Genomic DNA, 15,095 nt, shown 5'->3' with positions numbered 1-15,095 from the left:
TCAATGGCTGAGTTCTTCTGACAGGATTCTTACTCCATATGGACTTAAGATTTCTGACCTGCACATAGAAGTTTTAAAAACAATTAGGATGTAATTTTTGTGTTTTCAGCTGATGGAGGGAACACAAATCTGCCAGTTTGTGCATCACGGAAGTGTGGTGCACACAACCCATGAATTTCCATTCAAAGGCTAACATGGTAGTACACCTCCGATTTCTGGATATGCGGAATGCCAAGTGAGGCTTCCCACAATTAGTATGAATTCGGAAAATTATCCTTTGATGTAAACACACATGGGAATATTTTCTGTTATTCAATATTGTTGGTTCATTATAAAGTGGTCTTGGAAAGTAGAGAGATGAATATACTTTATAGTCCTTACGGACTGTTTAATCAACTGGTTAATGCATGGCAGTTTGGAAAAAGGATGAACAGCAACAACAATAACTGGTATTTATATAGTGCCTTTAAAAAGGCAAAAATCCAAGGCACTTCACAGGAGCGTTATCAAACAAAAGTTTAAATCGAGCCATATAAAGCAGTATTAGGGACAGATGACCAAACGCTTGGTCCCAAAGCTGTGAATGAGATATTCAGGAAAGGTCAAGAGTTCTCAGGAAAGTTTACTCCCTGTCCTAAATCCTTCTAACTGTTCTTATTCGCTATGACTCTATCTCTAGACAGAAGTCAGCTTCTTTTGTAAGCTTTCTTTAAATTCTTTTAGAATCACTTGATATTGTGAATAAAAAAAGCAGTGTCTGACAATTTCTGTGCTCACCCAGTTTTGGAAAATACTTTATAATTTGAGGACTCATTATCGTTTGCTTCTTGCAGCGCTGTGTTTACACTGAAATAGGAGTAGACTATTCGGTACCCTGAGCCTGTTCCAACATTAAATTAGATCATAGCTGATCTGTACCTTAACTCTATTTACCACCTTGCTTTTGTAAACCTTAATAAACTTCCCTAACAAAAATCTATCGATCTCAGCTTTGAAATTTTCAATTTTTCTGAAATGTCCTCCTTGGAAAAATAAAGAACTCACAATTGACTCTGTTCAACAAAATGCCTTTTAGCTATGCACATCACTTACTGCTCCCCAAGGTCCTGTCCTCCACTGACTCCCTCTCGATGGGCTGTTCCACATATTCTGACTGGTCACATCCTGGGGGGGATAGTCCGCATAGGGCTGTGGATAGTCATGTTGTGGGAAGTGTGCAGGGTAGTCGTGTTGGTGGCATGGGGGCACATTGCATTCTTGCTCCTGAGACGGCTTCTCCGTGGCATCGCATTCACTCTCTTCTGTGATTTGATGGTGGTAGCTAGTGCAGACAACCTGACGGGTTACCCTCCCAGAGCCACAACTGACGGAGCACTGCAGGTAAAAGAAAGAAAGAAGCAATTATCAATGTTTGTGCATTAACAACAAGAAATTAGCTCCCTTTGCAGCTTTGTTGCATGAGTGCTTCACTCTAATGATCTGAAATGCACCGTACGGATAATGGAAGCAGATTCTATAGTAATTTTCACAGATTCACACAGAATATAAAACACAGAAATTGCCTATTCTATGTTAGTGTTCATACTCCACATGAGCCTCCTCCCATTCCATCTACTTCAATCGCAGCCTTTCAACATATCTTACTATTCCCTTTACTCTCATGTACTTGTCTAGCTTTCATTTGAAAACATCTAAGCCATCTTCAACCACTTTCTAACTACTGAGTGAAGAAATTTCTCCTCATTTCCATATTGATTTATTCATAATTATCTTTATTTATGGCCCCTGAATTCGGATTCTCCCACAAGGAGTAAAAGTTTCTGCCTCTATCCTGTCTAATCCATTCATAATTTTCAAGCCCTCTATTAGGTCTCCACCAGGCCTTCCCTTTCTTAAAAACAATCTTTCCCAATAGCTGTAATCACTCAGCTCTGGTACCATTCTTGTAAACCTTTTTTGCACTTTATCCATGGCTTTGATGTATTTTTTATAGTATGGAGGCTGGAAATGTGCTTAGTACAGCAAGTTTTGCCTGACCAGGGTCTTATACAAGTTTAACACAGACTTACTAGCTTTGAATTCTATATCCCTTTAAATAATACTCAATGGCTTGTTAGCTTTTTGTTTACTGACCTGAGATGCTGTTTTTAATTATTTATTCACCTGTATCGCTGTCCCTATGTCCTTTCACCCCACTCAGTTTCTTATTTTCTAAGGTATAGGTAGTGTTTCTGTTTTTTCCACCAAAGTGCATCACCTCACATTCATTTATGTTAAAGTTTATATGCCACTTAGCTGCACAGACTGCAAGCTTTCTAAAGTCCTTTCATATCATGTTGCATTCTTCTTTAGTGTTAGCTCTGGCCCACAGTTTGTTATCATCTGCAAATTTTGATGTTGAGTTACTTATTCCTAAATCCAAAACACTACTGTAAGTTTTGAATAACAGTGGTCCCAGCACGGAGCCTTGTGGAACACCACTTCCTACCTTCCTCCAATCCGGATAAACTATACTTTACCCTGACTCTCTGCTATCCACTTCTTTAGCTGGTTTTGCTATCTATTCAATTCTTTGTCCCCTGACTCCACATACCTTGAGTTTTATCCTGAGTTTACCGAAGGCCTTCTTAATTCAAAGTATCCAACATTTTAATGTCTACTTTTTTCTGCTACATCTTCAAAGAATTTGATCTGGTTAGTGAAGGATGAGTTAGCCTTTTACAGTAATACGTTGATTATTTTTTCATGTTAAGTTTTGTCTCTAAATGTTCTTCTATCTTTTCGAACAGATTCCAGTGTTTTTCTGTTCACTGATGTGAAGTTGATTGGGCTATCGTTCCCAGGTTTTATTCCTGCTCCACTCATATATGGAAGGAAACAGGAGTTGGATATCTGCTTGAGAAGGAGAAATGTGTAGGGGTACGGAAACAGAGTGGGGGAAGTGGGACTAATTGGTAGCTCTTTCAAAGAACCGGCAGCTGAGCTTCCATGCTTAAGATTCTATACTAAGCCATACATGGAAGGTCGGAGGTCCCGTTTTCCATCTTTCCTACGTTAGCTGAAATTTTTAGGGTGCTACAAATGGCCTCAACATCATTAAGCCAGGAAGGGTAAAATTCACCCAGGGCTCCTTCTGCTGAAGGCAGCCCAGAAACTGCTGCCGCTACATATGCCCACTCTGTTTGGTGCAATTGTGCTCGTTTGTGGTGCCTTCCAAGGTGAAATAGTCAGCTGTTGTCCAATCCTCAGGTCTGTTGTTTTTTTTAGCCAATTTGTTTGCCTCTTCCTTGGATCTAATAAAAGAGTGTTTCTCAGCTCTACCCATACAGATTCCACATCATTGGAGCTAATATCTTTCCTAACTATTGCATTAATTTCCTCTTTAACCAGCAATGCAACTCCACTGCCTTTTTCTTTTTGTCTGTCCTTCTTAAATACTGAATACCCCTGGATTTTCAGTTCCCATCCCTGGTCACCCTGCAGCCATGTCTCAAAGCTTTTTGTCTTGTACTCATCAGGACAATTTGTAAGAAAATAACCATGTCAGGGGAATGAACATATTTATATTGTATGAAAATAGACTACTGAATGGTTGGCAAGTGGACTCTGATTGGTAGAGGCATTGCCAAGGAGAATGCACCAGTTGATGGTGACTTACAGTTAACTGCCGAGCATTGTTTGAAATTTAAACCAGGCAGCTTGACTCTGGTTGGTCAAGACATTGCCCTGGAGAATGAACCATTAAATGGCTGTGACTTATTTTCTTTAGCTTAATAGGTGCAATGTGTGTACACATGTTATTTCTGTCTGCAACGAACAGAGCCCTGTGTATTAATATATGCAGCTTCCAATATACGCAAATGTGCCACACTACGAGCCTGACTGACAATCTTAAATTGGTTGGCAGCATAATTCTTAGCACACTGAGGATTATTTAGCAAATGTCGTCCAATCGTGGAATTACATCTAATGTTGGACACTGTGTTTGAGTTTTGCAAGCACGGACTGGTTGGGTACTGTCCGTACCTCGCCCATTGCGAACAGCTGAAGGGATATGCTGTTTGATATGATTCCCCCAATCTTTAGAATGTACGGCAGTTGATGGTGACTGACAGTTAACTGCCGAGCATTATTTGCAATTTAAACCAGGCAGCTTTACTCTGTTTGGTCAAGACATTGCCCTGGAGAATGAACCATTAAATGGCTGTATCCTGTTAGTGACAGATACCACTCGTGTTTCTACTGCATAGTAGCAGCGTGACACAGCTAGCTTCACTTATTGCTCCCAAGGCTTGCTGCAGCTGTGTATGTATGGGCTGCCCAAGACACACAAAAGTGATGTCCCTCTATGCCCTATCTTATTTATGACCAATTCCGCACAGCACGAATTGACCAAATGGTTGGGTATAAACAATTGTTATAAACAATTTTAAGCAAGTTTTCCAGGTATATGGTGAAGGAATCCTTCACAATTGTGAAGACCATACAGGATTTACATATTGACAGCAATGCTGTGTCCATGTGCTCATTTGACATTGCTAGCCTATTTACTAATGTTCCACTTAAAGAAGCCATAGATATTTGCGCTGCAGCACTATATCATGGTGATCTAGACCAGCCTTCATTGAGTGAATCAGTTTTCATTGAGCTTATGAACTCTGAAACTCACGCAGTTGAGTGCAGCTTTCATGACACCCTGTATGACCAAGTGGATGGTGTTGCCATGGGACCCCTCTAGGCCCAGCTCTCGCAAACATCTTTGTTGGGTTCCATCAGAAACGTATCTTTGATGGAATGACACCTAACCTCCTACCCCTTGCATATTTTCAATAGTTGGGTGGTATGTTTGCTTTTTTAAATCTGCAGCTACATATAATAATTTCCTTGCATGTTTTAATGGGCTCAATTCTGCGCTCAAATTCATCTTTGAAATGGAGCAGTCAAATTAACTTCCTTTCCTTGACGTACTAGTTGAGAAATCTGGCAGAGGGTTCTTTACCATGGTCTACCCCACAAGCCTACCTTCACTGATCACTATACACGGAGGGATTCTTACAGTTCCATGCGCTAAAAGATTGACCTTATCAGCAACCTCGTAAATAGGGCCCAAACTATTTGCTCAGCATGCAAGCTTAATGCAGAAATAGGGCGTATCAAAGACACCCTGCAGGATAATGGCTACTCTGATCAGATCATTTGATGCTGTATATCACGCAAACTCATGAACGGGTCTAAAACTGTCACTTTTGGCCCTGAAAAGTACCCAGCCTATCCAGATTACCCTAGGAGGGCAAGGTATCTCAAAAATTTGAGCAACAGGTAAAGCAGGTGTGTCATGGTGCTACTATGCAGTAGCAACATGAGTGATATGCACCACTAACAGGGTGCTGCTGTCAAGCCAAAAAGACATTCTGCCTATCACACAAATGAGTAATGTAGTGTGTCAATTTCAGTGCCTGTGTGCTGCGAGGTATGTAGGCCATATGTCCCAAAGACTGGCGGATCATTATCAAACAACATATCCCTTTGCAACGGGCAAGGTATGGGCCGTACCCAACCAGCCCGTGCTTATAAACACAGTGTCCAACATTAGATGTGATTTCGCGATTGGACATTTGCTAAATAATCCTCAATGTGCTAAGAATTATGCTGACAACCAATTTAAGATTGTCAGTCAGGCTTGCTGTGTAGCACATTTGCATGTACTGGAAGCTACATATATTAGTACACAGGGCCCTGTTCTTTACAGACTGAAAGAACACATACATACATTGCACCCGTTTCAGCTAAACAAAACAAGTGACAGCCATTTGTTGGTTCATTCCCCAGGTCTTGACCAACCAGAGTCAAGCTGGTTTAAATTTCAAACAAAGCTTGCTTTGTTGACAGTCAGTCACCATCAATTCGTGCATTCTCCTGGGCAATGCGTCTATCAATGAGTGTTCATGTGCTAACCAATCAAGTCTCTTTTCATACATTATAAATATGTTGTTTCCCTTAACATTGGTATTTTCTTACGAATTGTCCTGATGAGTGCAAGGTGAAAAGCTTCCACAAAAAAATCCTTTTTTCAGCATACTCAGAACCAGAAATATTTTACCCCTGAAAATAGCCTGTCCACCCTCCTCATGATATGTGCTGAGGTTTCCTTCATAACCATTAAAAAAAGGGCAAAATTGAGAAAAGGACAGCCATCACAAGTGATTCTGTGCTCTCCAGCCAAGAAAATGGTGTCAACGATAGGGCGATAACATTGTAGGCCCCACCCTCTGACCACAAGTCCATGTGAACAAAGCCTGCCCAGTGGCAATGTGGAATTGCATCTTTAGTTGTCATGGTTATTTATGTGTCAGCTCTTTGACCTGTCCATAATAAAATGCCATGCAGGTTTTCCAATAATAATGTTCTCTAATATCAGAAGCTGGAGCACTTACAGAAGACCACTCCCCAGCATGCCATTGTCCACAGGGACTGAAGCACATTGATGCCTCAGGAGGGCGAGGTAAGTGGGCACAGAATGATTCATCGGCAATGCCACCCTGAGTATCTCTGCAGCTGACGTAACGAGCACGCGCTCCTTCCCCACAGGTAACGGAACACTGGAACAACGACACATTTCCAAGTTTCAAAAAACAAATAGTTTCAGCTTTAAAATTACTTTTTACATTTTCAACCACGGCGAAAGAAACATTAGGAAAATACAACAAAAAACCATTACATCTTAAGTTCATGCATTTACATTGGTACACAAAGACTCATGGAAAGGGGCTCATAAACTTTACAAGAACTCATAAATGTCACCTGCAATATATCTCCTCAATGTTTACATGAACAATAATATTCCTATTCCATTACTTTTATAAAATCATGCTGAAATACAGAACTTAATAAAACTAGAAAAACCTAATCATTTATTTGAGCGGCACTTCAATGTTATTGGCATATAGTCTACTGGTTAGAACATTGTTGCATTTGTATTATAACAGCTGAATCTCCACTGGTGATGCAGGTCATACTGGAAGATTGTCAATAAATTGGTGAGAGACAGCAGCGTAAGTTGCATTGATACATCTCTGGACAGAAGGCTGCAGTAACTTGTAGGTATCCTGGAAGGAGCTGCAGGCATATAAGGAGGGGTATCGAAACCCCAGCAGTGTTTACCCTGTGCTGTTGTTTAGCCACAGATCTCTGTGCAGCAGATAACACAGCTCTAAAGATGCCTCTCTGCTGAACTGGCAGTTCTCCTCTGTCATTAACGGATAACTATGCCTGGACATGAAGATACTGTATAGCTGCAGAATGGTAGTTACAGATCGCCCACTTGCGATGCCACTGGATACGCTTGGCATCCTTTCTTTGCTCTTATCCTCATCAGTCAAACTGCCGAGGAGGGGAGGACTAAAACCAATTCCCAAAGCCTTCATTGGAAAAAAGAAAAATAACTGCAAATGTCCCTTTACAACATGAGAATGGGACTTGCCTGAATTTCCATTTTAACCGCCTGAGATTAGCGGTACGGGGTAGAAAATTGTAATTTCCTGACCGTCTCATTGTGCCCTCACTTGAATGCCATATACATACACTGATAGAAAATTACAGCATAGCAGGAGGCCATTCAACCCTTCATCCTCGTGCTGGCTCTTTGGAAGCCGGTTTGTGCTTTGTCCTATGTGCCTGCTTTTTGTCCCAAACCCTGTAAGTACTTCGTTCTCAAATACCTGTCCAATTCCCTTTTAAAATGATTTATCAAATCAGTTTCCACCACCTTTCAGGGCGGTCCAGGTCTTGGCAACATCATTTGCGAAAAAAATTCTCATCTCTCCTCTTAACCTTCACCAATGATTTTAAATGTATTTTCTTTGGTTATTGACCTTCTCATCAGAGAATAGTTTTCCTCTATCTTCTCTATCAAAGCCGCTCACATCTTGAAAACATTTATTATGACACCTCTTAACTTTCTCTGTCCCAAGGTGAACAACCCTAGTTTTTCCAACCTCCCTCATCCCTGGTAACATCCTGGTAAAACTTCTCTGTACCCTTTCTAGGACCTTTTCTGAAGTTTGTTGCCCAGGGCTGCCCATAATACTAATTAGCTACTGACTTCATCCCTCTCCCTGGCAAATGTTTGAGGCTGAATCAGATTGTTCCTAATCTTGGGGGAGGATTTTCCCCTCGTCAGGCGGGTGTGACGAGCGGGCCCAGGAACAGCCTCGAGACCGGCTGCCGCCCATGATGAGGCTCCGCCTGCCATTTTATGCTGGCCAATTAACAGCCAACCCGCGTGAAAGACATGCTAAGAGCCTCGGCGCTGCTGGGGTGAGGGGTAGGAGGAGCGCAAGCATTGAAGTGTGCGTATGCATGGGGGAGCGCGCACTGACAGCTTCCTAAAGGCACAGAGCTACCTCAGGGAGCTGAAGGATTTTAAAATGAGAAATAAACTTTTTACAGATAATATAAACATGTCCCCACAGGTGACTCAGTGACATGAAGAGGGACATGTCAAAAAGGATGTTAACATTTTTAAAAATTTTTTTTCAGTTAGCGTTAGAAACCTCATCCCGGCCGTGGGTCAGATTTTGTTAAAAATGCAAAGGCCGCCTGGCCTATTCGCCTGCCCTGTCAACTAAGTGGTTGACCGAGCAGCGAAAAATGCAACTTAATTAATTACTTAAGGGCCTTAATAGGCCTCTTAATTGGCGGAGGGCGTGCTGCCACCTCTCGCGCGTGCCTGCCAACCGGAAGATCGCGAGATTGCGCAATGATGTCGGGACACTTGCCCGACGTCATCGTGCACTATTCACTCCCGTTTGGCTTGGACTTGCACCCACCCGCGGGATGAAACATTCTGCCCTTGATGTCCCACTTGACCCTGAAATGAGCTTCTAAACCCATACCCTACACCATCTATTTCCAATTCTGTAACATTGCCTGACTCCACCCTGCCTCAGCACATCTGCTGCTCAAACTCTCACACATGCCTTTGTTACCGCTAGATTAGGTTACTCCAATGCACTCCTGGCTGGTCTCCCACATTCTACCCTCTGTAAACTTGGCCACCAAAACTTTGCTGCTTGTGTCTTTACTTGGAACAGGTTCCATTTCCCCCATCACCCCTTGGCTTGCTGACCTACATTAGTTCTGGATTAAGCAATGCCGCATTTTGAAAATTCTCATCCTTGTTTTCAAATTCCTCTCTGGCCTTACTCCTCCCTCTGTCTGCAATCGTCTCCAGTCTCACATCCCTCTGAGATATCTAGGCTCATCTAATTCTGGCCTCTTGAGCATCCCTGATTTGAATTGCTCCATCTTTGGTGGCAGAGCTTTCAGTTACCTAGACCCCAAGCTTTGGAATATGCTCCTTACACCTCTCTCCTCCTTTATGAACTCCTTAAAAACAACCTTTTTGATCAAGGTTTTATCCAACTGCCTTAATATCACCTTAAGTGGCTCAATGCCAAATCTTAGCTTCATACCCCACTATGAAGCACCTTGGGATGTTAAAGGCACTATATAAATACAAGTTACTGCTGTTCTTTATAAAGTTATAGCATGATCTCTTTATTTTATATTCAATTCCTCTACTTATAAACCCAAGTAACCCATATGCTTTTTTACCCACCTTAACACTTTGCCGTGCTACCTTCAAGGACAAATCTGGACACCAGGCTCTATCTGCTTATCTACACTTCTCAAATTGTGCCATTTATAGTATCCTGTCTTTCCATATTAGTCCTCCCAAAGTGCATTACTTCATACGTCACCGTTACTGAACACGATATCTGCCATGCTTCTGCCCATTTCGCCGTTCTGTCTGTCGTTCTAAAACCGATGAGTAATAAATACAGTCTGAGCCAGTGACACCCACATCCCACAAACAAATAAATAAATGAATGAATAAATTTTATACATCAGCTCCTACTTTCCAAGTGATGGCACAATCCATATAAAAGAGAATGTTAGCTGGTACTCAAGGGGGAAATCCCATATAATGCACAACTGAGTGGACAACCAGTGAGTTTACAAACTTGCCAAGTTCTAGACTCCTCCCCACTTACTCTCCCACTTCCCACCAAAGGAGTCTCTAACTTACTATCTTCTAAAAGTTGAATGCCAGGCTGTGGTTTTAAAAATAGAAGGCTCAAGTTGTGGATGGTAAATTTTATCCCTGGAATGCAAAAACCACGAGTTGAAAAGACATTATTTGGAGGATAAAAGCAAAATACTGCAGATGCTGGAAATCTGAAACAAAAACTGAAATGCTTGAAAAACTCAGCAGGTCTGACAGCATCTGTGGAGGGAGAAACAGAGTTGACGTTTCGAGTCCATATGACACTTCTTCAGAGCTAAAGAGGTGTAGAAATGTGATGAAATTTATACTGTTTAAGGGGGGGTGGGACAGGTGAAGCTGGATAGAAGGCCAGTGATAGGTGGGGGCAAAGGAGAGATTGACAAAGGTGTCATGGACAAAAGGATAAAGGGAGTGTTAATGGTAGTGGTAAGGGTTAAAAAAGGTGCTGATAGTAGCAAAGGTAAGAGTGCGGAATGTGAGAATAGCAGAACAAGGGTCAGCATTCTGAAAGGAACAACATGAACAAGTAACAGATGACCCTTGTGGGGGTGGGGAAAAAAAGAATTGAAAAAGGGATAAAAAAAAGGAGGATTAAAAAAGGGGATAAAACAGTGAATGTATCTAAATAAAAAATAATAAAAATATGGATAAAAAATAAAAATTAATTTTGAAAAAAGGATTTAAAAAGGGGTGAAGGCAGAGGAGAGAGTTCACGGTTTGAAGTTGTTGAACTCAATGTTAAGTCCGGAAGGCTGTAAAGTGCCTAGTCAGAAGATGAGGTGCTGTTCCTCCAGTTTGCGTTGGGCTTCACTGGAACATTGCAGCAGGCCAAAGACAGACATGTGGGCATGAGAGCAGGGTGGAGTGTTGAAATGACAAGCAACAGGGAGGTCTGGGTCCTACTTATGGACAGATTGAAGGTGTCCTGCAAAGCGGTCACCCAGTCTGCAATTAGTCTCTCCAATGTAGAGGAGATTGCATTGGGAGTAGCAAATGCAGTAGACCAAACTGAAGTAGGTGCAAGTGAAGTGCTGCTTCACCTGAAAGGAGTATTTGGGCCCTTGGACAGTGAGGAGGGACGAGGTAAAGAGGCAGGTGTTGCACCTTCTGCGATTGCATGGGAAGGTGTTGTGGGAATGGGATGAGGTGTTGGGGGTGATGGAGGAGTGGACCACAGTGTCCCGGAGGGAATGGTCCCTATGGAATGCCGACAAGGGGATGAGGGGAAGGTGTGTTGTGGTGGCATCATGATGGAGTTGGCGGAAATGGCGGAGGATGATCCTTTGAATGCGGAGGCTGGTGGGGTGAAAAGTGAGGACAAGGGGGACCCTGTCATGGTTCTGGGAGGGAGAGGAAGGTGTGAGGGCAGAGGTGTGGGAGACGGGTCAGACATGGTTGAGGGCACTGTCAACCACTGTGGGTGGGAAACCTCGGTTCAGGAAAACATGTCAGAAGCGCCATTTTGGAAAGTGGCATCATCAGAACAGATGCGGCGGAGGCGAAGGAACTGAGAGAATGGGATAGAATCCTTACAGGAAGCGGGGTGTGAGGAGCTGCAGTCGAGGTAGTTGTGGGAGTCGGTGGGCTTGTAAAGAATATTGGTAGTCTATCACCAGAAATGGAGACAGAGAGGTCAAGGAAGGGAAGGAAAGTGTTGGAGATGTTCAATGTAAAGGTGATAAAGGGGTGGAAATTGGAAGCAAAATTGATAAAATTCCAGGTCCAGACGAGAGAATGAAGCAGCACTGAATCAGTCATCCATATACCAAAAAAAGAATTGTGGGAGGGGGCTTGAGTAGGGCTGAAACAAGGAATGTTACACATACCCCACAAAGAGACAGGCATAACTGGGGCCCATGCGGGTACCCATAGCCACACCTTTTATTTGGAGGAAGTGAGACAAGTTAAAGGAGAAATGGTTCAGTGAAAGAACAAGTTCAGCCAGACGGAGGAGAGTGGTGGTGGGTGGGGATTGTTCGGGCCTCTGTTCAAGGAAGAAGCGGAGAGCCCTCAGACCATCCTGTTGGGGGTCGGAGGTGTAGAGGGATTGGACGCCCATGATAAACAGGAGGCAGTTAGGGCCAGGTAACTGGAAAGTGTTGATATGATGTAGGGCGTCAGAGGATGTAGGTGGGAAGGGACTGGACAAGGCGAGAGAGAATGAAGTCAAGATAGCAAGAAATGAATTCCGTGGGGCAGGAACAGGCTGCCACTAAGACAGTCCTGTTTATGGATTTTGGGAAGGAGGTAGAAGTGGGCTGTCCGGGGTTGGGAGACTATGAGGTTGGAATCTGTGGAGGGAAGACCTCCAGAGATGAAGAGGTCAGTGGCAGTCTAGAAAACAATGGCTTGATGTTCGGTGGTGGGATCATGGTCCAGGCATAGGTAATAAGAAGTGTCTGAGAGTTGGCGCTCAGCATCTGCGAGATAGAGGTCAGTACACCAGACAACAACAATACCACTCTTATAACAAAGTCAGGGTTGGACCTGAGAGAACGGAGTGCAGCAAGTTCAGAAGGAGATAGGTTAGAGTGGTTGAGAGGAGCAGAGAAATTGAGATGGCCAATGTCACGCCAACAGTTCCCAATGAAAATATCAAGAGCAGGTAAGAGGCCAGAGGGAGAGGTCCAGGTGGATGGAGAATACTGGAGGTGGGGGAAAGGATCCGTGGAACGGGGGGAGGACTCCTGCCCTAAGAAGTGAGCACGAAGACAAAGGTGGCGGGAGAAGAGTTCAGCATCGTGCTGAGCCTGAAATTCATTGAGGTGAGGGTGTAAGGGTACGAAACTGAGTCCTTTGCTGAACACTGAACATTCAGCATCAGAGAGGGGAAGGTCAGATAGTATGGTGAATACAAGGCACAGGCTGGGATTAGAAGACGGGATGGGGTCAGAGGGACTGGAAGGGGGGAGTTTTCTGGCCCTGCCCACCGCTGGGGCCATCTGCTCCTGCCGAAAGTCAGTGGACTTTTGGCTGGGCCACTGAAGCTGCCGTGGTGGGTCCCACCACGATGGCCAGAAAATCCCCGCCATTAAATAAAAAATGTTGACAAAAGACAACAAATAGATTTTTGGGAAAGTGGGTCACCAATTTCCAAGACCATCTTTGGTCAACAAGGCTTTCTCCTAACACCGTATTTTTATAATCCAGCCTGTTAATTTCAATGAATTTACAACACATAGCAGGTAAAAGTGGACACTATTACTCACATAATGGAAAGCTCATTTTCAGAGACATATACAATTGACATATATTTTTATACTGATCAGAGATGCTAGATGGTAACATACTGACTCCCTCATCACCAGCATGATCTGCCTGCCCTCCATCCATTTGTTTAGCTTTCAAACAGTGCCTCCCTCGGATAAATTTATACCATCATAACCCTAGTTAACAGCACTCATTTTCTGCCCATAGATAGGAATAAACACAGACATAAACTAAGCACACAGTCACATCGACACCATACCAGACATGCTCAACTTGTTATCTTTTACCCAAAGGGGGACTGCAGAACTTGATCTCTTTGAGCCTGAATTTTCTGTCACTTGGAAGAGACAGTTTTCTTGTGAAAATAGAATCACTTACAGGAGTCCACGATCCAAATCTCCACTGGGTCATCATCCCTCTCTGAATGGTGGGACTTGTGGTTGTGACTATCTTTGGTGGCTTTAAACAAGGAGGCATCTCGCAGTCCTGGGTTGAAATTTGTCAAAAACAAAAACGATTCAATTCGTACAGTGCGGAATGTAATTCGGGTGGTTTCTATAACAGGAGAGTGGGAGCAATTCACGATGTCAGCTTCATCTCAGGTGGCAAGCTCAAATGTTATATTAGCAGAAGTTTCAAGGCAGGAAATTTAATGGTTTATTTTTTGAATATTTATTGTTTGTATTAACATAATTTATTATAATAAGGGTGGAGAAAGATTTTTCCTTTACCTGGCTATCCCTTGGACGAGTTGCAGCATTGCACTCTCTGTCATCTATAACTGCACCGTAAGTCCCAATAACACACCTCACTGCACGCATTTGATAACCATGTCCACAAGTAGCAGCACACTAGTGAAAATCAGCAGGATAGAATGTTAGTAGTCCTGCACATGAAAATACATTCAGGAAAAGTACTTGATCAAAATTTTTTTTCAGATGTATGTGAACAAAATAGCTTACAAATGTTAGATTCTGTAATTTAGGGCACTGTCTTGCAGTTATCTGGATCCAAACAATCCCAGTGCCTGAGTGACACTTCTACCCCTCTCAGTTCCATCAATAAGCCAGCCCGGTTGGTAGATCACAAAAAGCTGAAGAGAATTGTATGGTTTCCTTGGTTCCAGTCCTCCATCTGCAAGTATGCCAACTTGGAGCTACCTTAACACAGCAGAGTCCCAACCTCACTCTCTGTCACCAAGGAGAATAGTCACTATTCTGTCATTAAATAACAGATGAGTGTAAATTTGAGCTCCCCTAGAGGAAAATAGGTTCAAGGAATTCCTCACAAGCTGCCTGCTGAGAAGCATAACTTGCCATAAAATGTGCGAGTACATTGCCATCATTCTCCTGACAGCATGGTCACACATCATCCCCCATTGAATAGTGGCTCTATCAGTTGGGAGTGTGGGCCTTTGGAAATGCAGAGCTTCAAGTAGCAGTTTCTTACCTCTCTGCAATCCCGTCATGGTAGGCACCTAATCCTGGATATATATGAGTGTGTACCCATACAGGTAAAGCTATGGTGATCAAATGGAAATCTGTACCCGTACTTACCTGTCCCCATGGCCCAACTTGCCATGAAGCACACTCCCGTAGCTCACAGGTTCCTGCAGCTTCTGGTTTAGTACTGGGGTTGCAAAAATCATCCCTCAGATGTTCATTATTCAGTAGACATGATACTTGCCGATGCCTTGTGCCCTTTCCACATGTTGCAAGACACTAAAATAATACATATGGTCATTTTGTTAATGCTGAAAATTCAACCCTAATGTTAACTACTTATATTTGCTTATTAGGATGAAAGAAAGAAAGAA

At 43.0% G+C, this 15,095-nt stretch overlaps 1 protein-coding gene across 1 annotated transcript in view; it reads right to left on the bottom strand.

The window, feature by feature from the left end:
• LOC144696757 (A disintegrin and metalloproteinase with thrombospondin motifs 20) overlaps nt 1-15,095 on the bottom strand; it is a 440,683-nt gene that overhangs the window by 168,504 nt on the left and 257,084 nt on the right. Inside the window, exons 22-26 of the mRNA XM_078568442.1 lie at nt 14,836-15,000; nt 14,011-14,130; nt 13,658-13,765; nt 6,435-6,599; nt 1,093-1,374 (exon numbers count right to left, since the gene is read on the bottom strand). Of these exons, the coding sequence (XP_078424568.1) occupies nt 1,093-1,374; nt 6,435-6,599; nt 13,658-13,765; nt 14,011-14,130; nt 14,836-15,000 (840 nt within the window). The remainder of the gene's footprint in view (nt 1-1,092; nt 1,375-6,434; nt 6,600-13,657; nt 13,766-14,010; nt 14,131-14,835; nt 15,001-15,095) is intronic.

This window comes from Cetorhinus maximus, chromosome 22 (genome assembly GCF_964194155.1).
Source record: "Cetorhinus maximus chromosome 22, sCetMax3.hap1.1, whole genome shotgun sequence".
In the NCBI taxonomy this organism is placed as follows: Eukaryota; Metazoa; Chordata; class Chondrichthyes; order Lamniformes; family Cetorhinidae; genus Cetorhinus; species Cetorhinus maximus.
This window is presented reverse-complemented; position numbering and strand designations above follow the sequence as displayed.